The sequence below is a fragment of the Solanum lycopersicum genome, chromosome 10 (genome assembly GCF_036512215.1).
Source record: "Solanum lycopersicum chromosome 10, SLM_r2.1".
Taxonomy (NCBI): Eukaryota; Viridiplantae; Streptophyta; class Magnoliopsida; order Solanales; family Solanaceae; genus Solanum; species Solanum lycopersicum.
In genome coordinates, this window is record NC_090809.1 from 20,658,261 (window position 1) to 20,683,187 (window position 24,927).

General features: G+C 34.9%; 1 protein-coding gene and 1 long non-coding RNA gene across 26 annotated transcripts in view; both read right to left on the reverse strand.

Moving 5' to 3' along the window:
* Nucleotides 1-6,607: 6,607 nt before the first annotated feature.
* Nucleotides 6,608-8,977, reverse strand: LOC138339011 (uncharacterized). Its single transcript, XR_011211979.1, has 2 exons — nucleotides 8,839-8,977; nucleotides 6,608-6,899 (listed from the first exon to the last, which is right to left on the reverse strand). It is a non-coding gene; the product is annotated as an uncharacterized lncRNA (long non-coding RNA).
* Nucleotides 8,978-13,691: 4,714 nt separating this feature from the next.
* Nucleotides 13,692-24,927, reverse strand: part of LOC101253835 (uncharacterized) — a 44,428-nt gene continuing 33,192 nt past the window's right edge. For 12 of the 25 annotated variants that reach the window (XM_069290580.1, XM_069290578.1, XM_069290564.1 and 9 more), the window contains 2 exons: nucleotides 20,991-21,079; nucleotides 19,993-20,219 (listed from right to left, as the gene is read on the reverse strand). In XM_069290580.1, coding sequence (XP_069146681.1) covers nucleotides 20,132-20,219; nucleotides 20,991-21,079 — 177 coding nt within the window. In that variant the 3' untranslated portion in view covers nucleotides 19,993-20,131. Of the gene's footprint in view, nucleotides 14,058-19,720; nucleotides 19,849-19,964; nucleotides 20,220-20,990; nucleotides 21,080-24,927 lie in introns of those variants that run through there. The other 13 variants (XM_069290582.1, XM_069290575.1, XM_069290583.1 and 10 more) reach the window with 3 other exon arrangements.

Below are 24,927 nucleotides of genomic sequence, written 5' to 3' on the forward strand. Positions count from 1 at the left end.
GCATAAGCAATTACATTCTTCTCTTGCATTAGTACTGCACCTAAACCCGAATAGGATGCATCACAATAGACAATGAAATTCTTACCTTCCACGGGCAAGGTGAGAATTGGTGCAGTAGTCAACAAAGTCTTGAGCTTCTGAAAGCTTTCTTCACACTCGTCCGACCATACGAATGGAACATTCTGTTTAGTCAAGCTTGTCAATTGGGAAGCAATAGAAGAGAACCCCTTGACAAATCGGCGGTAGTAGCTAGCTAAACCAACAAAGCTCCTTACTTCTGACACATTAGTAGGTCTTACCCAACTCCTCACTGTTTCAATCTTAGATGGATCCACCATCACTCCATCCTTAGAAACCACGTGTCCCAAGAAGGACACTGAATCTAGCCAAAACTCACACTTGGAGAATTTGGCATAAAGCTTTTTCTCCTTCAACATTTCCAACACAATTCTCAAATGCTCCTCATGTTCCTTCTTACTCTTGGAGCATATCAGTATATCATAAATAAATACGATCACAAAGAGGTCCAAATACGGCTTAAAAATCCCATTCATCAAGCTCATGAAAGCAGCAGGGGCATTCATAAGCCCAAAAGACATCACTAAGAACTCATAATGTCCATACCTGGTCCGGAAAGCAGTCTTGGGCACATCCGTTGCCCGTATTTTCAATTGATGGTAACCGGACCTCAAATCAATTTTTGAGAAGGTACAAGCACCTTGTAACTGATCGAATAAGTCATCAATGCGAGGAAGAGGATACTTGTTCTTAACAGTTACCTTGTTCAACTGCCGGTAGTCTATGCACATCCGAAAACTCCCATCCTTCTTCTTCACAAATAACACCGGAGCACCCCAAGGAGATGCACTTGGCCTAATGAAGCCCTTTCCTAACAATTCTTAAAGTTGAGCCTTTAACTCTCTCAACTCCGCAGGAGCCATTCTATAAGGGGGTATAGAAATGGGGCGAGTACCCGGTTCAAGATCAATGCAGAAGTCAATATCTCTATCCGGTGGCATACCAGGAAGGTCTGCGGGAAACACATCTAGAAACTCACGAACTATCAAAACCTACTCGATTGAAGGTACCTGGGTAGTGTCATCCCTGAGATGTGCCAAGAAAGCTAAACACCCCTTACTAACCATTCTCTTAGCACGAAGAAAGGAGAAGATACGAACCGGAGTGGAAGTGTAGTCGCCCTCCCACACTAACGGATCTGCCCCAGGCTTGGCTAACGTCACAATTTTAGCATTACAATCCAAGATCGCAAAATTCAGAGAAAGCCAAGTCATACCCAGAATTACATCAAAATCAACCATTTCTAAGATAACCAAGTCTACATAAGTATTGCTCCCCACAAAAGTCACCGGACCAGACCTATATACTTTTTCAACTATCACAGACTCACCCACCGGAGTAGAAACACGAATAGGCATGTCAAGCAATTCACAATGTAAATTAAGACCATTAGCAAATGAGGAAGATACATAAGAAAATGTGGATTCAGGATCAAACAATACAGAAGTCATACAATCACAAACCAAAATATTACCTGTGATAACAGCATCTGATGTCTCCGCTTCCGACCGCCCAGGAAAAGCATAACAATGGGCCCTATCACCTGTCTGCCCGTTGCCCCTACCATGTTGTGCTGTAGTGGCTCTAGTTTGCCCGTTACCCCGACCGTTTAGGTAACCACCATTACCTCGGCCACCGCGTTCTCCAGAATAACGGCCTCTACCATGACCGTCTCTACCTCTAGCTATTGGGGGTCTATAACTCTGTTTTGGACAATTCCTCCTAATATGTCCAGTCTCCTCACATCCATAACACTCCCTGGAGTCAAGCATAGGTCTCTCAGAGAAGTGTTGACTGGTCTGAGGTGGACCCCCAACTACAGTCTGTAGTGAAGACTGAATTGGTCGGACTGATTAACCTCCTAAACCCTGTCCTCTAGAGTAAGAACCATTAAACTCACCTCCCTTTCGAAACCTTTTTGATGTCGATGCCATGGTGAAGTCATTTGGCTTCACTCCTTCCACCTCTATCACGAAGTCTACCACTTCTTGAAAGGATTTTGCCGTAGCCGCTACCTGTAAGGCTGAAATCCGCAATTCTGACCTCAACCCCTTCACAAAACGGCGAATCCGCTCTTGTGGACTGAAACAAAGTTGGGTGGCATACCTGGATAAGGCACGAAACATTGCCTCATATGCCGTAACCGACATCCTACCTTGCTCTAGGCTCAAGAATTCATCTCTTTTCCTATCCCTCAAAGTCCGGGAAATATACTTCTCCATAAACAAGCTAGAGAATGATGCCCAAGTCATAGGTGGTGCCTCTGTTGGTTGACACTCAACATGTGACCGCCACCACATTTTGGCGTTCCCTTGAAACTGATAAGTCACAAACTCAACACCAAACCGTTCTACTATACCCATCTTGTGTAGTAGCTCATGACAGTCAACCAGAAAATTGTAGGCATCCTCAGATTCAGCACCCTTGAAGACTGGAGGTTTCAATTTCAAGAACTTACTGAAAAGTTCATGCTGATCATTTGTCATTATAGGTCCTGTAGTCAGACGAGGAAACGTGCCTATTTCCAATGAGGCATCCATGCGGGGAGCCACAGTAGTCGCATGTTGTACCTCCGGAACCTGAGGTGGAGCTTGGCCTTGATCAGATAACCCGCTAAGATAAGCAAGAACCTGATTGATCATCTCTGGGGTAGGTTGGGGTGGTAATTCCTCATTCTGTACTTGCTCATCTTCCCCATCCTCCCCTTCTCTTACTACTTCCTCAGTCGGTGGAGGAGTCACCGCCCTAGTACTAGATGGGCCAGGCGTTCGTCCTCTTCCTCTAGAGGACGTCCTCCCGCGACCTCTACCGCGGCCTCTTGCCACTGCTCCTCTTTTAGCTACAGTCTCAGTGGCAAGCTCAGATGCATCTTGTCTTGCCGATGTTGATGTTGGCATGGCTGTTGCTCTAGTTCTAACCATCTGCGAAATAGAGTGAAGATGGTCAGATACCAATTTGTATCACCTAGATACCAATTGGATCCAAGTAATAGCACGAAAGAAAGAATGAAAGAATGGAATTTTCCTAAAGTCTTATAGACTCTCAAAGAAAAGTAAAGGCGTCCCCCTACCGTTCCTTAAGACTCTACTAGACTCGTTCTTGTGTGATGAGACCAGCGAACCTAATGCTCTGATACCAAGTTTGTCACGACCCAAATCGAGCCGTGAGTGGCACCCACATTTATCCTCCTATGTGAGCGAACCAACCAATCTAAACCCCATCATTTCAAACATAATGAACTAAATACATTGCGGAAGACTTAAAACTCATTAACAAAATAAATCAAATAACTTCTAAAAACTCAAACACTTATTATTATCCCCAAAATCTGGAAGTCATCTTCACAAGAACATCTATCCTCAAATTACTAATCTAAGAGTATCGAAGAAGCTAAAATAAGTAAAAAGCTAGTCCATGCCGGAAGTTCAAGGCATCAAGACATGAAGAGGAAGATCCAGTCCAAGCTAGAAGCATTAGCTCACCCTAAAATCCGGTGTAATGAAGACTGGTTAGAGTTGCGGTTGAGTTGAAGACGACGGCACATTTGCTGCACTCCACAATTAAATCAAGAAAACAAATACAAGTAGGGGTCAGTACAAGGCACAAGTACTGAGTAGGTATCATCGGCCAACTCAAAATAGAAAATAGTATATATCAGATCATATCATAAATCAACTACAATACTCAATCTATAGCATCAACATGTACAAGAATCATTGATAAATAACGTCAAGTACACTCATGAGGACTCAAGCCTCCATATCATACTCATTTGGGAAATAGGTTCTTTTCATTCGAATTTATTAACATAATTTCAAGATTCATTATCTTTATTCCTCTTGTGTCGGCACGTGACACTCCACTCCCCTACTACTATGTGTCGGAACGTGACACTCCGATCCCCTAATTCTACGTGTTGGTTCGTGACACCCGATCCCCTAATTCTACGTATCGGTTCGTGACACCCGATCCCCTAATTCTACGTATCGGTTCGTGACACCCGATCCCCTAATTCTACGTGTTGGTTCGTGACACCCGCTCCACTAATCTCATCTGTTAATTCATCAATCCTTCTTTTATACCAAGGCATCATCAATCTCATTACTTTAGTTCATCAAGCCTTCTCTTATACTAAGGCATCATCAATGTCATTACTTTAGTTCATCAAGCCTTTTTTTATACCAAGGCATCATCATTAACAAGAGGTTTTCAAGATTTAGATTCAATAGCTTCATCATGCTTATTTCATCACAATTATATCATCACATCATGCAAACACACAATTAAGCATATAGAAGGGTTTTACAATACTACCCAATACATATCATTCGCTATTAAGAGTTTACTATGAAAAGCATAAAAACCATAACCTACCTCCACCGAAGAATTTTGATCAAGCAAGCAATTTCCCAAACCTTTGTTCTTCTTCTCGTTTCTCCTCTTTCTTGTTCGACTCTCTCTCTCTCTTTGTTCTTTCTATTTTTCTTATTCCAAACCCTCTTTCTTTTACCCTAATTAGCATATAATTGAGTATAAAAGATGGCAATAGTAACCCACTAATTAACTCAGGGCTACCTCTTTTAACCCCCAAGTAATTGAGTTATTAATACTAAACCACTAACTTTATAATTAAAAGCCGGAAGAGTCCAAAACGCCCCTTAAAATAATTACAGAAATCCGACCCAGCCTGGGATTACGCAGCCTGTGACGGCCCGTCGTGCCTGCGACGGTCCGTCCTGCTGCTCCGTCACACAGTTCAGAGACTCCATTTCATTAAAGGGTCTGTGACGGTCCGTCGTGCCCACGACGGTTCGTCCTGCCATTCCGTTACGAAATTCAGAGAGTCGATTTCAGTACCCAAATTTTCAGAATTCTAAGTGTTTTGGAACGAGACCCCCTCGACGGTCCGTCGTGCCCATGACGGTCCGTCGTGCCCAAGACGGTCCGTCGTGGGATCCATCGTCTCATCCAGTTTTTCCAGAAATAAAATCTGCTGCTCAAAACGACTAAACAGGTCGTTACAGAATGAGACCTTTTAGTGATTTTGGCTTTACTACATGTCTCACACTTTTCAAATTCGTTTTAATCGTTGAGATTAATCTTAAACTACTCATTGTTCCAATATAACTATCATTACTATGAAACAAATGAGCATGCCAAAAATTAGTAGAAGAAAGCATCTAAATAGAAGTAGAAGTTTTATCACTTATACATTCAATTTGAACATCCCATCACAAGCATACCCCTTTCCCACAAAAATATCCTTCTTCACAATTACATATTGATCAGATTCAATAATTTGTTTAAAGCCTGTTTTATTAAGAAGAAAATTACACATAAAAATTTTTTTCTCATGGAAGGAGTATAGAGTACATATTCCAAAGTTAATACCCTTCCAGAAGTAAAACACAATTTGATATCTCCCGTTCCAAGCACTTGATTTTATGAGAATCACCAAGCATGATGGTTTTGGGATCCTCAAAATAATTATATTTTTTAAATCAGTCTTTGTCATAATAGACATGACTGTGTGCACCAAAATCAACCCACCATCCATCAACACTTTCAACCATGTTAATGTTAGTAATCACCGTCACAAAAGGTTCTTCGACAACGTTTGTCTAAGGGTTAGAACCACATTCGGAATCTGTAAATTCAAGCAATATGTCCACTCTTGCCACAACAAAGCATATTCCCTTAACCTCAACTTGTTGATTTTGTGCTTGGTTATTTTCACCATTATTTTTCTTACATTCTTTCTTCTTAGGCTTCAAAGAAGTATTTTTTTGAGCTATAAGAGTAGAATTATTTGAAGTAATTAAATTTACACAATGTTCTTCACCATTGTACTTTTCCACTTTTTCATGATGAGAAATAAGTTCATCCTCATCCATGGAGGTGTCATCAATTTTATTAGGATTCTTCTCAGTTAACACATAAGAAACATTGAGAAGACTTAAGTAGAAAAGTATTTTACCCTTCCATCTTTTGAAATGGTTGCCATTGAACCGAAATGGCTTGTTAAGTTCTCCCATCTTGACATCCCAGGTTTTTTCAACTGTAGTCATTCTGATTCTCTTTAAAATTGTTAGTGAAAAACTTATTACAAGATAATAAAATTACAAGATTACAATTGAAAATAAAAGTGAAGAAGTAAAATCTAAGGCTGAGAAGCGGATATCTCACTCTCTTCAAAGAGATTCAAGCCCACTGCAGCAAATGTTTTTCACGGCTCCAACAGTAGTCCTCTTGACTTGTTCCCTTCATAATACAACAACCTAATCACAAAATATAACTCAACAACTCTGGACAAGAGTTGTGTCACGATCGAGGAGCACCCCTAGGCGTAACCGACATCGTCGTCTTCAAAGAGGTCTTGGACAAGCCCTTAGCATTCGTTATAACATATCATAGGTCAAATGCGAAAAATTTAAAACTTTTACATAGTGAGATATACATAGACCTCTCACATATCATATATGGAGTTTACATAGACTCCTCGCTTAGTGAAGCTTACATAGACTTCTCGTTTAGACAACATAATCAATACATAAAAATTATTTTGATAACATCGTCTCACATTAAACCACCTAAAAGGAGTAGAACATTGGACATAACCGTTAGAAATTCAATATGCCATTATAGGCTTACATAAATGATCTCAAATAATGAAGGAATGAAATAGTGTCTTAGACATAACAACTTCATAGATAGAATAGAGAAATAGTAACATCTCTGAACATTGACTACCTACGAATAACTTGGAGAAAAGTGTCCAAGTCTTCTTGCAATTAGTCTCAAAGTACTTCAACGGCCCGAACCTACATTATTTGGGAAAAGAAAAAGAATATGGTTTAGTAAAACCACTTGTACAATGTATGGATACATGCAAATAAACCATTAGAAGACATGCATAAAAAGGACCATTTCTTTAGAAATATGCTAAGTCATTTGAAAAGCCTTTACGCACTCACAAAAGAGCATATACAGGACAAGTATCACAACAACATAAGACATATTTATAAACAGGGACAACATCATCATAAAATCATATTAATATATCATGTTCATTAGTTCATATCATCAACATACAAGACCCTTACCAGTAACCCCATCCCAAGCCTACAAGTGCAATGCTAATGTGAAGCATCATAACTCCATATAATTAAGTAAACAAGAACAGGAATTATAAGTTATTCCTTGCTTTATATAACATAATAATCATGTGTAAACATATCCATATGTAGAATATTACACCATTATCATATTCATCAATGTAACCAACATCATATAAGAGCAATATCATATAGAACGAGCATTTATACATTTCATGATATCGTAAGAGCATAATATTATAGGAACAACCTCCTAGGATTTCTGTCAAGGAAAACTTGTGAAATGTATAGATAGAGTCCCATATCCCTAACTTTACTAACTAAAACCCCTTAAGTCACCCTAGTTAGTGTTCAACTTCATTCATTCATTTTTACTGTTGAAAATAATTGTCTTAATTGACATAGACCATGTGAGCTAAACATAGAATTCGGTGTGATGAAATCCTACACCGAAAGAAGGTGCTCTACTTGTCAAGGTAGAACTAAAACATGAACATAGATTTCTAGGTGGATCCACTAGCTAGTCTTCCTATGGGGACAACATACTTAAGGAACTAGGATATATATCTAGAACCATCTACACGCCCATTAACATTGGATTCCTCATATAATGAGAAACCATAGGGTGAATCTCCCTCCAAGGGGACTCAACACCTCATGTGGAACTATAGGGTGAATCTCCCTTTAAGGGAGTCAACACCTCTCATTGTCAAGTTTACTCGGTGTTAAGCTAAAGTCCCTTTTTGAAATGTCTTTAAGCCTTTCTGAATCATCATATCTTAGTATAGGCCATAGGATACTAACACCTTGTATATTCATAGTCATTAGATCATTAGGTATTGCATGAGAATTTCCTTTCATAACAACCCTTCATTCGTGAGATCAACATATCATAGTCATATCATAAGTGATTCATATTCAACATTGTATCATCAACCATTAACATGATCTCACAATCCACATAGTCTAGACATTTCATCACATTCATCATATCATCATTTCGTTAATCTAATCACATATAATACTTCAATTGAATATCATCATCAAGAATACACCATCATTATTGAAGTAGAGAGCTCATAGTCACAAGAAGTCTTACCAATAGCTTCCAAGACCTTCTTCAAGATCATACCCTCAATTCATCACAATTATGCAATGATCCACTCATCATCATAATATCGTGAATTTAACAATATCATAATCAATTATAACAACCCTAATCATGTACAAGTCCAATTCATAGCTAGGGTTAGGGAAAAGGGTTCAATCATGAATTCTTCAAGACATAGATCCAATCCCAACAATACATCACCCTAGACAATCCATTAATGAACTACAATAGTTAAAACAAGTCTAACAATCAATACATTCATCAATTCCCGTCAATTCATATGCAAGATCCAAGATTTAGGGAAATTCGGGAAAGGACATGAACCACACAAAAATCCCATTGATAAACATCAATTACTCAATAATCTACACTTAATTATCCATAGATAATCATAATTCGTCATAATCAATCATCAATTTCAAGTTTAGAAGAAAACCCATTTTGTAGAGAAAAATCCTTGAAATTGGGTAATTTAGAAATCAACTTTGAATGACCACTTGGGGAAAGGGATCTCAAGAGTAAAAAAATTCATACCTTATGAAATCTTAATCGATAAAATTTGAGTAGAAACTTGGGGAATTAGATTTTCTTCAATGGAGGTTGAATATAAAGAGAAAGTAGAGAGAGGTGAGAGCTTTTGGGTTTTGATTTGGTTATTTGATTTGAGTGAGTGAATGTGAGGTAAAACTGATTGAAAATCAATATGTAACCCTCCCATAAATACCCAAAAGACCCCTCACTTAATTTGACCTTCTAGTAAAGTCAAACTCGATTTCTAAATTTCAGATTTTCATCGGGAAATAAGTTCGCATCACGGAGCTGTTATCGCAAGATTTCCGAATTTAATTTTGGAGACAGTGGACGTTTTCACCCTATAAACATGATTTTACCTATTTAAAGTGATTTTACAAGTTTTAGACTTCATACAATACTCCCAAACCTTCACAAAACCTAAGGACGTTTACTAGTTCAAATGCACTAGTTTTCGGACGTCTTGGTCGTCTCATAACGTTTAAGCTCTACTTCCTACTTAGTTTCAATACATTAGTTTAGATTAGAAACATTGTTTTAAGGTTTGGTTCATCATGTGAGGCTCTAGACTAAGTCATGAACTTTTGAAGTGTTACAAGTTGAGTCCAAAACTCTACAAAAAGAACACATCTCTTCAACTAATAAGAACTTTCTTTTTTGAATAACTTTTATGCACTCTTGTGTGTAGTAAAACTAAATGAAGATCACCACTATTTATACTAGAAAAAGTCTTCCTAACAATAAATAGAAAGATAATAGTGTAATAAATAGTGAAGATAATGATCTTATGAACTACATAGGTTACATGAATAATGGAGTAAAGAATGAAATAAAGTTGAGGACACTACATGCAGATGCCAACGTTCCATTGACAACGTTCAGAAAGCAATATGCCTTATGCCTCTGGTCATTAATTGACCATGAGTAATTAGACACAAATGCCATACATTTTAGCAAAGACTTATATGAATATGTACAATATATTTGTATAATATTAAAATGGTCACACCAACATAATATCAACAGAAAATATAAACTTCTAATCAAAAACAAAAATGTATGGTTTAATATTTTATTTTAATTTTTCACTCACTATATTAGTTTGACTAAATTTAAATTCACATTTAAAAGTTTCACATCTAAGGTAAAGAGCTTCTTAACACATCTAAAAGTTTCACATTGAGGATAAAGAGCTTCCTCACAAAGACAACTTCATATCCTAACATTTTGATAATCGATTAGTAGACATTGTACTCTTCTTTTAATTAGAGTATATATTTTTGGTCAAAATTTGGATTAAGAAATAACATTTCCATGTCCCTTTTTAGGTACAAAATGTAAGCAAAAGTGTATCTTTGATGAACAAGCCAAAAACTTTTCTTTTAAGTAAGAATATAAGAGAAACTAAAAAACTCTTTTCTCCTCATTTTCGAAGTTCTTTTTCTAGGTGAAACTTTTATTTTATTTATATTCTTGTTTTTATTATGAAATTATAAAAGGTATAAGAATATTAGAGCATATAAGACACAATTATTTTTTATTTTATTTTATTCTAACTTTTTGATAAGTCGTCATTTCTTATCTTGTGGAATTAATTTTTATTTATTATTTTTTATTACAAAATTGAGACTGCACTTAAATTTGTGATAATTTCTAAGTTCTTTGATAACTGGATGTTAATACAAACTCATATTTCTAAAGTTAATTCTTATGAAAGTATTCTTATTTTTTATTAAATTCATTTATAGAATTCAATTTGTATGTACAAACATGAAAAATCATTAATTCCCTTCTATCTAAACTAAATCTATAATAACAAAAAGAATATTTCAATAATTAACTTATGTTATTTATGCAGAGTATGAAGCATGAAAATATATAAGCTAATTTAAGAATAGGTTGATCTAAGAGCAGGTCAATTGAGTAAATTAAAAGACGTCATATATGTGATGTGACTTATTTGATAGAATATTCTCCGATGGATGTAACATATGATCTAATTTCTCAATTTTAAAAATTGAATTTGCATACTCAACAACTTTTTCTCTTTTATTAGGTATAATGTAATAAATATATATGCATTTTGTAAGTGCTCTTTTTTGTTTGGTTTTAACTTTGGGAGTTTAAAAATTTGTAAGTACTAAATCGATATACCCTAAATTAGTTACTTTAAATTATTCGTCCACTCTCTCTATCTCTTAAATACAAATCTTTTAAGTAATTTGTAAATCTATTAACTTCAAAAACATATTTTTAAATTTTAATTAATTTTATCAAGTACAGTTAATAATAAGATGCACAAATGATAACATTTTTATTGATATTTTGATAATTAAATTTTGAATAACGTATATTTATTTATAAGAAATAAAAACATAATTAACTTTTAATAGGTTAGTTAACTCATTCATTTTGAAACTTGTGGGATGTTTCACGTATAAAAATCATACTATAACAATCAAAGTGACTTGAAATTTTCATATTAATTTTGTAAGTAGAATTATGAATTTTTTTTATTTAAATTGAATAGATATGGTGAGTTAAGAATATATACCAAAAGTAGTTAATAGCATTTATATATTACTATAAAGTCCAGTAAATACTATTTTAGTGCTTGCATTGAATATTTTTTTTCCTCATAAATTTGTTTAGTTTGTATATCTAAAATGAGATAAAAAGACAATAAAAAGGAGAAATATTAATGCCGGTGACCTCACCTCTTTTATTTCTAGCTATACTATTATATAAAGATTTTATAGAAATTAAGTTTTAGGTTTTTGAAATTTTTGAGGAAATTATAGAATCATTAAATGTTAAATAAAATGAATGAAGAGTTAAAATTAAATATATTTTCAATTTTCACGTATAAAAATTATTTTGTAAATTTATTGAGATATCTCGTAACAGCTTTCGCGCAACCTTTTTCACTAGTTATATTGATAAGGTTAGGTTAGTCGATATTGTTGAGTACACATTTTTCATACTCACTTTATTACACCTTTTAAGAGCAGGTTTTGTTTTAAGTGGCTATAGTAATTAGTAGGTGAGTTACAGTTTGTTGGATCTTTATTGGAGTGTTTGAGATAACTGGCTCTTTATTGGAGTGTTTGAGATAACTGGCTCCAAACTCCTTTCTATCTTTTATATATTTATGTTTTTTTCGACCGTTATTGTATTACTCCAATACTTATAGTGGTATTCTAGAAGCTATTAGATTTTTGACGCCTTATTTTGAAATTATTGCTTAATATATTCGAAGTTCAAATGGGGTGAGTGGAAAGGATGAATTAAGGGGAAGGCGTGGGTGCTCCAACTCCTAAAAAGGTGTGATCACACACCCCTTATAATAAAATTGTTAACATGTCGTCAACTTTCTATTGTTAGGCGTGGTGCACCCAACACCTTTACCCATTTTGGTTTCTTTCTAATTTTTGTTATCTTTTTGGAAATTTTGATTAAAAATATGCAACTTTAGGCTTCGGAGTCTCAAAACCACACATTTTTTAAAACAAAAACCTGAATTCTTTACCGCTATACGATATACAAGATGAGTCATAAGTGAACTACTTTTCTAACGTAGATAATATATATATATATATATATATATATATATATTAGATCATAGTAGTCAAGTATTTCTTTTATGCTTTTCTTTTTCACTCCACAAATGCTCTACACCATGCTTAGGGGAACCATGACATTAATAACTCATTTCATTTGCGAAACAAAGCAATACAAATATGATCCGATATTAGGGGCGTCAAATGAAATGATTGGATTGAAATTAAAGATACTAAAATGGATTGAAATACAAAATCAGGTTGAGTTTTGACACATCCATACTTATTTTGGGCTCAAATGAGCTTTAAAATGAGTTGCATCCTCACCAGCCGAACTGGACTAGCTTAATTTCAATAATTTAATATATTTTTGTTTAAATTTTATAGCCACAATTGAATTTTAAATAGATAAGTTTTAAAGTAGATAGCAATTCATATATTCATTATATGAACATACATTACATCATTGCAAATAAAGATTTTTAAATGGGTAGAAATTGAATTTAATTGATGGTTCTTTTAAAATGAATTAACGCTTGAATGTGTTAAAATTGACCCCAATTCAAATTATCTTAAGTCATCTATCTTAAGTCAACCCGAGCGACTTTAAGACATGCTTTGTCACTTTTCCCAACATGCAAAGTGAACAAATCATGTAGGTAGACCACCCCACCTCCACAAATTCATAGACTATTCACCAGTACAACTGTGTCTACAAAAGTTTAGTTTAATCAAATGGTATGTACTCTTTGAATGTTGCACTCCTATTTGCCTAAAACGATTTCAAAAGGGCTCATTTTTATTGCAGACGACTTGTGCAGATTGTAACAAAACTGCATAATATCTAACAATGCAACCCAATTCTGTTGACTTGCTGACACGTAGGGCCTCAAATATTCTTTCAACAAGTGATTAATCCTTTCCATTTGTCCATCTGTTTTCTGCCGCATAGTGTCACTCAGCCTATTTCACTCACGTTTTTTACCAAGTATAGAAAGACTTAAAGACAACAAACTTGAACAATGAACAAACGCTTTACAGGAACTCTTCCTAACCTTTATTAATCATAAAATCATTACAAGGAAAAATACCAGAATTTCAACTCAGGCATTAGTTAGTTTGTCTTCACCAGATGACCACTTATACAGGAGAACAACATAATCATATTTTCTTGGAATCAATAGCATAGAGCCTCTTGAGTGCTCATGATGGGTGAAAATTTTCAAATCTACATGGTTGTATAAATTCAACAATGCCCTCACATTAAACATTCATTAGTAACTTTGACAAAAGATATTAGCACAACTATTGATTTTGATATGATTGATTTAATTAATTAATAAAATCAACCAGCCACTGATTTTGATTTCTCACAAGTACAACAACGGATACAATTCACGACAAAGGGGCAAATATAATACAATGATACAACACATTGTGCAAAGATAAGCACCGTATAGAGTTACAAGTTTACAACTACAAAATTTAGAAAGGAAAAAAAAACAGAGTATCTTTCTTCCTAGTTGCTCAAAAACTTGCTGCTTATTGTTAACTTTTTTATTGGTTCGTACTAAAGAGAATGTCAATGGCCATAAATAATGCACCTATAGCGAAAGTAAAGGTTTATATTTATATTTTTCCCTTTCTCTTCTCATCCAATGCCTGCAAAAAAGTGGGGTACAACTTAGGCATCAATTTCATGAATCTGTAGCACCATATACAAGTCACTAAGAAAGTTAGGTTCACCTTAACCTATAAAATTGTAAGAAAAATATCAGACATCTTTTCTATGGTAAAGTAATCAATATATCAAATTTTATTACTTCAAGCTGAATCATAAGAGTAAAATATGATCACCACACTATAAAATCTTGGTCAGTCAATACTCATGTTTTTTATGTATGCAAGCTTTTATATAGTACTTCCTCCCTTCCCTTTACTTTTTACATTATGCTAACTACTCCTTCAGTCCCTAATTATTTGTCAACTTTTCAATTGACACACCTATTAAGCAAACAATAATTGACATAGTGAGTTTACCATATTACCCGCATTAATTATCAAGTAGGTGAACTAAAAATTTAAGATTTTCAAGAAGTTCTACCTTTTTCAAAATAATTAATTGATGGTATAATAGGTAAAAAAAAATGTCCTTTCTTGGTTTATCAAAATGGGACAAGTAATTAGGGACAACTAAAAAACAAAAAGTGGACAAGTAATTAGGAACAGAGTGGGAATAAAAAATTTCTTGTTACTTGTCCATTTTAGTAAACCAAGAGACAACAAATTATACTTCTAATTTTACCCTTATCTTTAAGTGACTATTTCACAAATTTATTGGAGTACTAGTAGTCAAATTTAATTTTCAAAGAATAGTTAATACTGCCTCCATTCACTCTTACTTGTCACTTTTGATATATCAAGAAAAAACAATAATTTTTTCCATGTTTTAACTCAACATTAGATACTTATTTTCCAAATCATTTTTTTAAGACGTCATTTTATATGGGGGTTATTTGATAAAATACCTATATCATAAATATTTTCTTAATGAGTGTGCCAAGTAAAACTGTGACAAGTACAGTAAACACAAGAAGTAAGAGTAACTTAATAAAACAAAAAGTTAATTAATAACTTTTTTAAAGGAATGCAAAATGCATACGAAGCAAGTAAAACGGAACTAGGAGAGTACAATCCAATAGAAAAAACACACTTAAAACATTCGGTGCATGCTTTAGACATAATTTATCAAAGTTTGTTGAATTTTGCAACAATTCTATCTATAAGCTTAAATTGATGAGAGAGAACACTTATATTTTACTTGAAATGTAATGATCCGAAAGGTAATTTTTGGAAGTTTTCTAAAACAATTACCATTTCCCCATCCTGATAGTTTCCCTGACTCATTTCTGATCAGTTTGTGAAGTTGATTTTCAAATTTGAGTAAAAGATTGTTATTTTTGCAGTTTTGAAGTAATCGATTTCAAATTTGTATTTTTTCATAGACTTAAATTGGAAGTTGATGTGATTTTAGTCCTTTAGTTGACTTTGGTCAACATTTGGAGTTCGGATGCTCAGATCAGATTTTCGACGGTTCAATTGGATGCGGAGGATGATTTTAGGCGTAAGAGAGATCTTGGTTGAATTTTCAGAGGTCTCAAATTTTAGGCGTTATGCCAGTTATCTGCAACAGTCTTCTCAAATTTTAGGCATTATGATCCCTCGCCTCGCCTCGTCGTCAAAGGCGAAAGGTGAGTGCCTTTCATAACATTGGTTGAATACAACTCTGTTTTCGAAATGGTTTTCACCCGTAGTTTCCAAATGTTTCGGTTAACAAAATTTTATATTAAATTTTGTATTTACCCCTCATTTTCAAAATCGTGTTTTTGGGTCAATTTTACCTGGTTTTCCAAAGTAATTGATATGGGTGTTGTTGGATTCAAATTCTTATTTTGATTCCATTATTGAATAAACTTTATTGATTTGGAAACCCAATGAAGAGCAAAGGATCAAATGCCATAGTGATTGTTTGACTAAATTGAGGCAAGTGTTCTTCTAAACTTTTGTTAAGTATGTAGAATCTTGTATTTCCTTATTATGTGTATTGGGGAATAATAGGAATTGGCTATGAGTTTGACTTTTTCATATTGAATGATCCTAATGATTATAAAAGGGGTGATAAAAAGGCCATTTGATTACATATATTGATGTGTGTAGTGTTGTTGATGATTTGATTGGTGATATTGACTCATTATAGACAATGTGTCATGATTGTGTTGATATGAATTGTGTGTTGCTATGGACATCATACTCTCATGAATTGTGTGAACATGCCTCTTTTGCATTGGTCTAGAGCGTTGAGATGAGATCTATTCTGATAATTATATGGCAAGGGGAAATGGTTCCGACTGATATATGGGTTGTGTGCATCCGACATGGGTTTCAATCTGAGCCTCAACAAATATGTATCGTTAGGAAAGACTTGCATCACCTTACTTGGCATTTCATTGCACATCATTTATCATTTCTGAACTTATGAGTACTCCTTTTGTTACCTTGTGATTGATGAACTTCAGGTTGATGTTAATGATTTGTACCATTGGAGTGTTGCTATTGGGCTATGGGTTACGTGCATTGTGAACTATTAGGTTGGGCAAATATATGTGTAGGTTGTAGTTTCAAAGGTTTGGTTGGATAGGAGTACATGCATTCGATATTGCTTTACCTGGTGTTTCGTAGTTTGCTTGCAGTATCATGTTCTGGTACTCACTCCTTGTTCCTACACTAGTGTCAGATTACAAGCGCTGATTTTATTCTACTCAACAAACAATGTCATTTAAGACTTGCATATTCTTCACCTTTATTGCAATACATTAGTGACTTGTTCACGTGACGAACATGTTTTTTTGGGAATACTATTAGTTTGATTAAGTTATATGCATGTTTTGTTATATTGAGATTTCATTTTGCTTTATTTCTGAGTTTATTTATTTAATCAGGGTTTAGGCAAACTTGACTTGGCAGCACAAGGCAAGTGCAATCACATCCATTTTTGGGTCGTGACAAATGGTATCAAAACCCATGTTTGTAGGTCTCACGTGTATATGAGTCATGTCTAAATAGAGTCTCGAGGATCAATACAGAGACATTTGTACTTATCTTTGGGAGGCTATGAAGGTTGTTTGGAAACTTCCTTTTTATTCATTCTTTCTTATCGTGTGCTTAGCTATTTCTGAGGTGTGGCACATTCTTTCGGCATATGGTGAGGACTAGAGCTACTATTGCTGGTGGTAAAGGGGAGGAATGTTGAGACCCCAACAAGGTTGGGGTTAGGTACTGGTGTTTATTTAAAAATAGGACAGCTAAAAGAATTGATTGAAATATCTCAAAATGGATTGAAATGACTTTCAACAGTTTTCAAAAAACTTAGTTAGCATCTAGGGGCTTTAAATAGCCAAACATAAAACACATAATTTGCATAATTTAAAACTTAAAACAATATAAAATATCTCAACAACTGAAACAACCTAACTAAAATTCAAAATTTAAATTATCTTAAACTAAACAACTGATTTTGATAAAAACAATTACAGTAACTTAAAGAGAATCTCAACCCTCCTCCTTTGCTTTAGTTACTGCAATTTTTAAAACTGCTCCTCAATTTTTGATCTAGCAATTGATGCTGAATTTCTCTTGAATAGTATTGAACTTGCATATTTTCTGGATATCGATGATCTTTCTCTCTTTCTTTTTTCTTCTTTTCATTTTGATCTTCAAAAACAACTTCCATGACATTGTGGTTTTATTTGGACAATTGTAGGATTCTCAAAGTATTATTGTTAACCTATTTTTCTTCCACAACAACACATAAGATATAGGCTATAAAATATGATTTCATTTTCATTAACCAAATCTTATAGTTTGTCCGTGAAACTTCTTTGGGCATTCAAAGAAAGACTACTGCTTGCCCTTTTTTTAGGTTAAAAAAACCTTGCGCTAGAAAAGAATACCAATTGAAAATGGTAGCCCTACAGGTTAAAATGGGTAGCCCTAACTAGTTAAAAAGATAGCCTTTGCAGGTTAAAGGAGTAGTCCTTACGCGTTGAAAATTTGGTAGTTCTTTGGAAGATTTCACAAATCCAGTAAGATCATGGGGAAGCAAAAAGAATTGATTGAAATCTCTCAATGGGTTGAAATGACTTTTGATTTCAATAATTTTATTAAGCATTCAAGGTCTTTAAATAGCCAACATAAAACACTTCCTCTCTATCCAGTCTTCATTTAGCGTCGAGAGGTAAGCCCGTATCAACATTCGTGAGGTGGTTCGTCTTCATGGTGTGCCGATTTCCATTTTATCAAATAAGGGTGCTTAGTTTACTTCTAGCTTCTAGACGACTTTCTAGGATGAGTTGGGCACTCGCCTTGACTTTAGCACACTCTCACCCGTAGACTAATGGTCAGTTGAAGCGTACTATCCAGGTCCTTGAGGACATGTTGCGGGCTTGTGTCCTAGAGTTTTGAGGTCAGCTGGACCAATTCTTTCCTTTTGCGAAGTTTGCGTACAACAACTATGATTCTAGCATCTAGATTGCCTCATTTGAGGCTTTATATGGTAGGCGTTATCGCTCTCTAATTAGTCGGTTTGATTCTACAAAGACTAGACCGTATGGTACAAACTTTAATCAGAAGGCTTAAGAGCGGGTGAGGGTGATTCATGATAGACTTCGAACAACTTAGAGCAAGCACAAAAGTTATGTTTGTCATAGGTGACAACCTTTGAGATTTGCAGTTGGTGTTAAGAGTGTTTCTTCAAAAGTCACCCGAGGCGGGGCAAGCTTTCTTGCTTGGTCGGCCTGTGATGCCTATTGAGTACCTTTGTTTTGGTACTTATACTACACTCTACATCTTTTCGTGATGCATGTCCTATTACCATCTACCAGCGGTGATTGTTCGTGCCTTCTTTTGTAGCTTGTGGATATGCTCGACCAGTCTGCCTCCTTCTGTTCATATGTTAGCTTGTCTTTTGCCTTTGAGACAACTTGTTGTGGTCCACTTTTGGGACTTGTATTTATTTTGTTAGACAGCTCTGTACTCGTGAATTCCAGATCTGGGATGGGAGGATATCTACTCGTCGTTCTAGGTATGGGTTAACTCACCTACTAGTGGGTTTATGTGCCATCATGACTAGAGGGATCGGGTCGTGACACAAAATTCGAAAAGATAAAAAAAGTGACCATATTGGTCAAAAGGTGCAAATAGCACAGGTTGAAGATAAACAAGGGAAGATTGCTTCACATGATTTTGTCATGTACAACTTCTCCACTTGTCTATAAATATGATACCATGGCGAGTGAAGATGTTAAAAGAAGACGATGTAGACCTAAAATAAGATGAAGGAAGTCATCTTGGAAGACCTATAGTTTCTTCGAATCCATGCAGCGTTAAGCCACAACTAGAAAAAATATATACATGTGATACCAATTACTTCAGGAAATGGTTATCATGTCAGTACATTCACTTCAAGTCCTAGTGCTTTCTAGTTGTTCTTTTAACCTTATCTCAGAACTTTGTGGCGATCAGCAATATACAACTTCTAATATGATTTTTCTTTATTTTGTATCAAGTTGGTCTAAAATGAATTTATATGGAGAACATGATCATTAGCATTCATATAGAAAACACCAACTTGTGTGGGATTTAAGTGTAATTGTACTTGTATACATTAGAGAAAAAGCTTTAGCAAATAATAAAAAGGGTAGTAGTTTAGTGCAGTCTAGGAAAGCAACACAAGTTTCCATGGACAACAAAGGTTCTAGACTTAAGTAGATTTATGCTAAAAACTGTCAAATTGATGTCAGCATCGGAATACAGTAAGACTCAAACATGTTAACAAAGATTCGATGCCCAATTCCCACACTTCCTAGAATTTTGCCAAGTATCAATATAGAGGAAGCTTCGTAGTTTAAGTTGTACGATACAATTTAGATGTGAAAAATGATTAGTAAATCGAGAAATAGTAGTAAATCATATGAGATAGCTAATTAAAAAGAAAGAATTTAAGTTTCAAACCTCATATTTCAGAATATCGTAAGGAAAACAATACCTTGCTCTGGAAAATTCTCATCGTCAGCACAAGAGAGTCACGCATTCTACAGAGCAATAAGAAAGAAGCAATTTAAATTTCAATAATCAAAGAACAAAGAGAATTAAAATCTGATTCAACAGTAATATAGTAACTAAGGAATATGTTCCCCATACCAAATTCTTAAGTAACAAAAAATAACCCAAGAACGCAGCACCAAAAGTGATAACAGCTGAATCCGCCTTTTTTTTTAAAAAAAAAATGATAAATGAAAAACTGCCTCTCCATGAAGTTTACAACTCAATATACCTTATCCAAAAATAAAAAATAGAGTACACAACTTAATATCAAGAAATTACTAACTATTAGATGAAACCTAGGTGTTTCTAATACTCTAGCTACAGATTATAAGAGAAGGAACAATTAGGTTAAGTGCAGTAGGATTATACATATAGCCGCTGACAAACAACTTACAACCGGAACAATCATTGCAGAGAACCAGATCTGGAACAGCACTTGCAGAATAATTAATAAATGATTATACGGTATGAATATGAGAATTTTTTTTCATTCATTTACATTATACAGAACATATAGGGGGTGCAATTTTACCTACATATTATGTGGGATAAATTATACAGAACATATAGGGGGTGCCATTTTACCTAACATATTATGTGATCCCAAAGCACCTTTAGAAAAGTAACTTAGATGAGATGACAAAATCCTAATCTCTTCAACACAATCTATCAGTGTTCATATATGTTTTGATGTGGATATTACCCCTGAATTAGAAATTCTCCTAAACCAAGAATTTACGATTCAATACCATTTCAATGGCTTTCTTACAACTTACGTTTTGTGTGACTAAGTTGAACCTATTAAGCAAAAAACTTACAAGAAGTTATATGCCCTGTGTCTGATTACATTGTTATAGGACAACAGACAATTTTTAATCTCATGTGATTTCAACCCCCAAAAAAATGGTAAGTTAAAAGGAATAGGTTTAGTACCTTATATCGTTATTTGTACTGAAGGGATGTGAAGACCCATCAGAACATGTGATAACAAACTGTGTTGATAGCCCACTTGGAATTTTGATCTGCACATAGAATATTCTGAATTACACTTAAATGTTTGACAATAGATCAAGTAAATAGTACAAATTTCAACTCTGTAGATTCAAGAACTTTACCACCAAACAGTAAAGCCTGTATTCAATATATTTGCTTCAATTTGTAAGAATTGATCCCCCTCACACCCACCTACTCTAAGAACGAGAAACTTACCCATCCTTTGATCAATAATGGTGTCTTAAACATTTTTAAATTACTAATTATTGCTTCATATGATTTTCACTAGGAAATTCAAGAACAATATGACTCAACCACCATAAATGAGCTTATTACGCTTGCTTCTACTATTATTACTACAGATTCTTCCATTCCTCTTTTTAGTATGAGCCATATTAACTTATCAATTATTAGTTAATGTCCCACAGAACATAATTAGTTGGTTACATCCTCTACAACAAGAAATCATAATATAATGTGTTAATCGCTCCAACTAATGGAATATCACGACACAGCTCGTTGGTTACATCTCCTTCCTCCCTACAACTACAAATCATAAACTAATGGTTAAACGCTCCAACTAATGGACTGGTACGACAGTCAACATCATTGAGCCCCAGCAGGTTATATGATGATTCAATTACTAAAGCTGAGCTTAATTGTGTTATTACATCTTTTCAAGATGTATGAAAGAGAATTAAATTCAGGATGCAACCAATAGCTTCTTTCCAATGGAAATTCGGTGAGCTAACCGGAAGTCAAATGCCAAGATAACAGTCTACCAAGTCTAGAGCTTCACATCTTAAGCCAGTCCCTTTTTTTCCCTATAAGAAAGAAAAAGCCCATTTTGTCTTCCAAAGCTGACAGTGATCACTTCAACAGTATTTGTAAATCTCACTTAGATGAGGCAAAATTAACCCATAAAATATAACCAATAACACTAATTAAAGAATTCTAGATGTTTTTGTTGAATGAGTTGGCAGATTTAGTCATAAACTGCTCCACCATGAGCTGGCAGAATTGATTGTAATCTGCTCTAAATATGTGATTCAAATATATTATTCTAGGAAAATAGTTTAGAATCCCTTGATTCAAGGATTTCCTAAGAATTAGGGATTGTTTAGTTTGTTTGGTCATTGCTTGTTCTTATAAATATTGTACAAACACAACGAATAAAATATACTTTTGCAGTACCTAAACTTCGATGGTATCAGAGCGGGACTTTTTCCCCTAATATCATAGGGATAAAATAGCCTTTCATAGAGAGCATCTTTCTAACTTTCTTCGCTGGAAGCTCCTGCAGAAAATCTCATGACCCAAGGAGGCAATGCTTCTCACATGCCGTTCCAGTTAACTTCTTTTTTGATAAGGAAAAAAAAAGTAGTTAATGGGAAGAACTATCTGGAATGGGCACACAGTCCGTAAAACTGGCAATCGATGGCCGTGGAAACTTGGGGCATCTGACCGAAGAGACGAAAAAGCCAGGAGTTGGAGACCCAAAGATGAACTCCTGGAGATCAGAGAATTCATTCGTGATTGCTTGGTCAATAAGATCCATGAAAGCAGTCATAGCTAAATCTTTTCTCTTTTTGCCACGGCTAAGGATGTGTGGGAAGCACTTAGGGAGACATATTCTAATGTAGAAAACGCCTCTCAAATTTTTGAGTTAAAAATTAAACTATGGCAAGCTAAGGGGGGTGAGAATGAAGTCACTACTTATCATAATGAAATAATGTCCTTGTGGCAGGAGTTAGACCAATGTTACAATGATGAATGAGAGTGCTCTGTGGATAGTGTGGAAGCAAAAAAAAAAAAGGGAAATTTTCTTTTTTGCACTTCCAGACTTGGCAGATTGAAGTATTTTTAGGTATTGAGGTTGCTCAATCTAAATTAGGAATTGTTATTTCTCAACGCAAGTATGCCTTAGATATTCTTGAGGAGACAGGAATGTTGAAATATAGACCTATTGACACTCCTATGGATCCGAATGTCGAACTCCTCCACGGACAAGGGGAGCCACTTAAGTAATTTCGACATCTCTTTCGGTGTGAGTGTTGTTAGTTAGTTTATGACTTCCCCTTGTGATAGTCATTAGGAAGTAGTTGTTTGTATTCAGTGATATACAAAGTCAGTTCCCGGTAAAGGACTACTCTTTGAGGATCAAGGTCATTGGATATACAGACGCTGATTGACAGGATCACCCTATGATAGACGTTCGACATCCGGATATTGTGTTTTAGTAGGAGATAATGTGGTGTCATGGAAGAGTAAGAAACAAAGTATTGTTGCTCGATCTACAAATCAAAATATCGAGCAATGGGGGCATCAACTTGTGAGCTAGTCTGGATCAAACAATTGCTAGGAGAACTAAGCAAAATTGATCAGATGGAACTTGTGTGTGATAATCAATAGACTCTTCATATCGCATCAAATCCAGTGTTTCATGAAAGGACTAAGCACATTGAGATTGATTATCACTTTGTTAGAGAAAAGATACTCTCAGGAGATATTGTTACGAAATTTGTGAAATCAAATGATCAATTTGCAGATATCTTCACCAAGTCCCTCACAAATCCTCGTATTAATTGCATCTGTAACACGCTAGGTACATAGATTTGTATGCACCAGCTTAAGGGGGAGTGTTATAATAGAAATTAGTGTATACATTCCCACTTAGAATAGAAATAGGAATACGAATAAGAATAGGAATAGGAATAGGAATCCTAGTTGGAAAAGGATTCTTATATAGTATCTCCGAATAGGGTCTCAATATAACAATTTAGATACACAATTCAATAATATTTTTCTCATCTATTTCTCACTAAAACCCTACCCTCATTTCCATCCAAAACCACAGCCCAAAAATTCCCCGAACTTGAAGTATCTCTCTCGCACCCAACTAGTCCAGTTCCTGCCATCCTCAAGAAGGGCTAACGGTGTTACGTCAACTCCATGGATATCATTAGAGCCAATAGTTGAACCCAAAATCAACTAAAGAGTGGTATAATTATGAAAATCAGCTCCTTCCCCCATAGAAAAGTTTACATGGAGATATTGCAAGTCCCTGACCATTACCTAGTCCAAAGATACTGATTTTTAGAACAAAAGGCATCATCTGGCTTTTTCGATGTTGCCCAGAGACTTTTCTGGTTGACAGCATGGCTGCCAGAGCATTTCCATCCATATTACTTTTCTGGTGCTGGCATCTTCCTCCTAGGTCCAAGTTGTCCATGGTAAAGCTTTCAAAAAAGACATCTCCCTCTTCCTAGATTCTACAGAAAAGTAGGAGCATCTCTCTAGAAGCCATATTTATAATCTCAATTAGGGGTCATCTGGTAAGGTGTATAAGAATCACGATGATTTGAGTGTATTAGTAATGCATGCATTAGTAATGCTTTCATTAGTTATGTTGAGATTATTTCTTGTACATTGCGATGGTGTATTAAAAAAATGTATTGCATAACTAGTATGAAAATATTTATTTACAAAAACACCCTCCACTCTCTTTAGCTTTGGAATGAGAAATGCCTTGAGAGGTATTTGAGGGGCGTTACGCCATTAATCGATCTACTTCATGTGTTAAAACCTTTGTATTACTAATACATGGAAATCCATGGTATTAGTAATACACACCTCAATACCCAATAGAGTATAACTAATACATAGGCTAAAAAAGAGTACCAAGTACTAACAATACATAAAGCTAATGCATGCATTATTTTTTTTCAAACGCTACCAAATGACCATAGTGTTTAAGACTATGGCTGCATACCTTCACATTATCATATATTTGTATGAAAATGATGAACTCAGCTTCTCTAGACCTATACTAGATGAGTACCAATTACTAAATTCTATTAATAAATAACCGGATTTT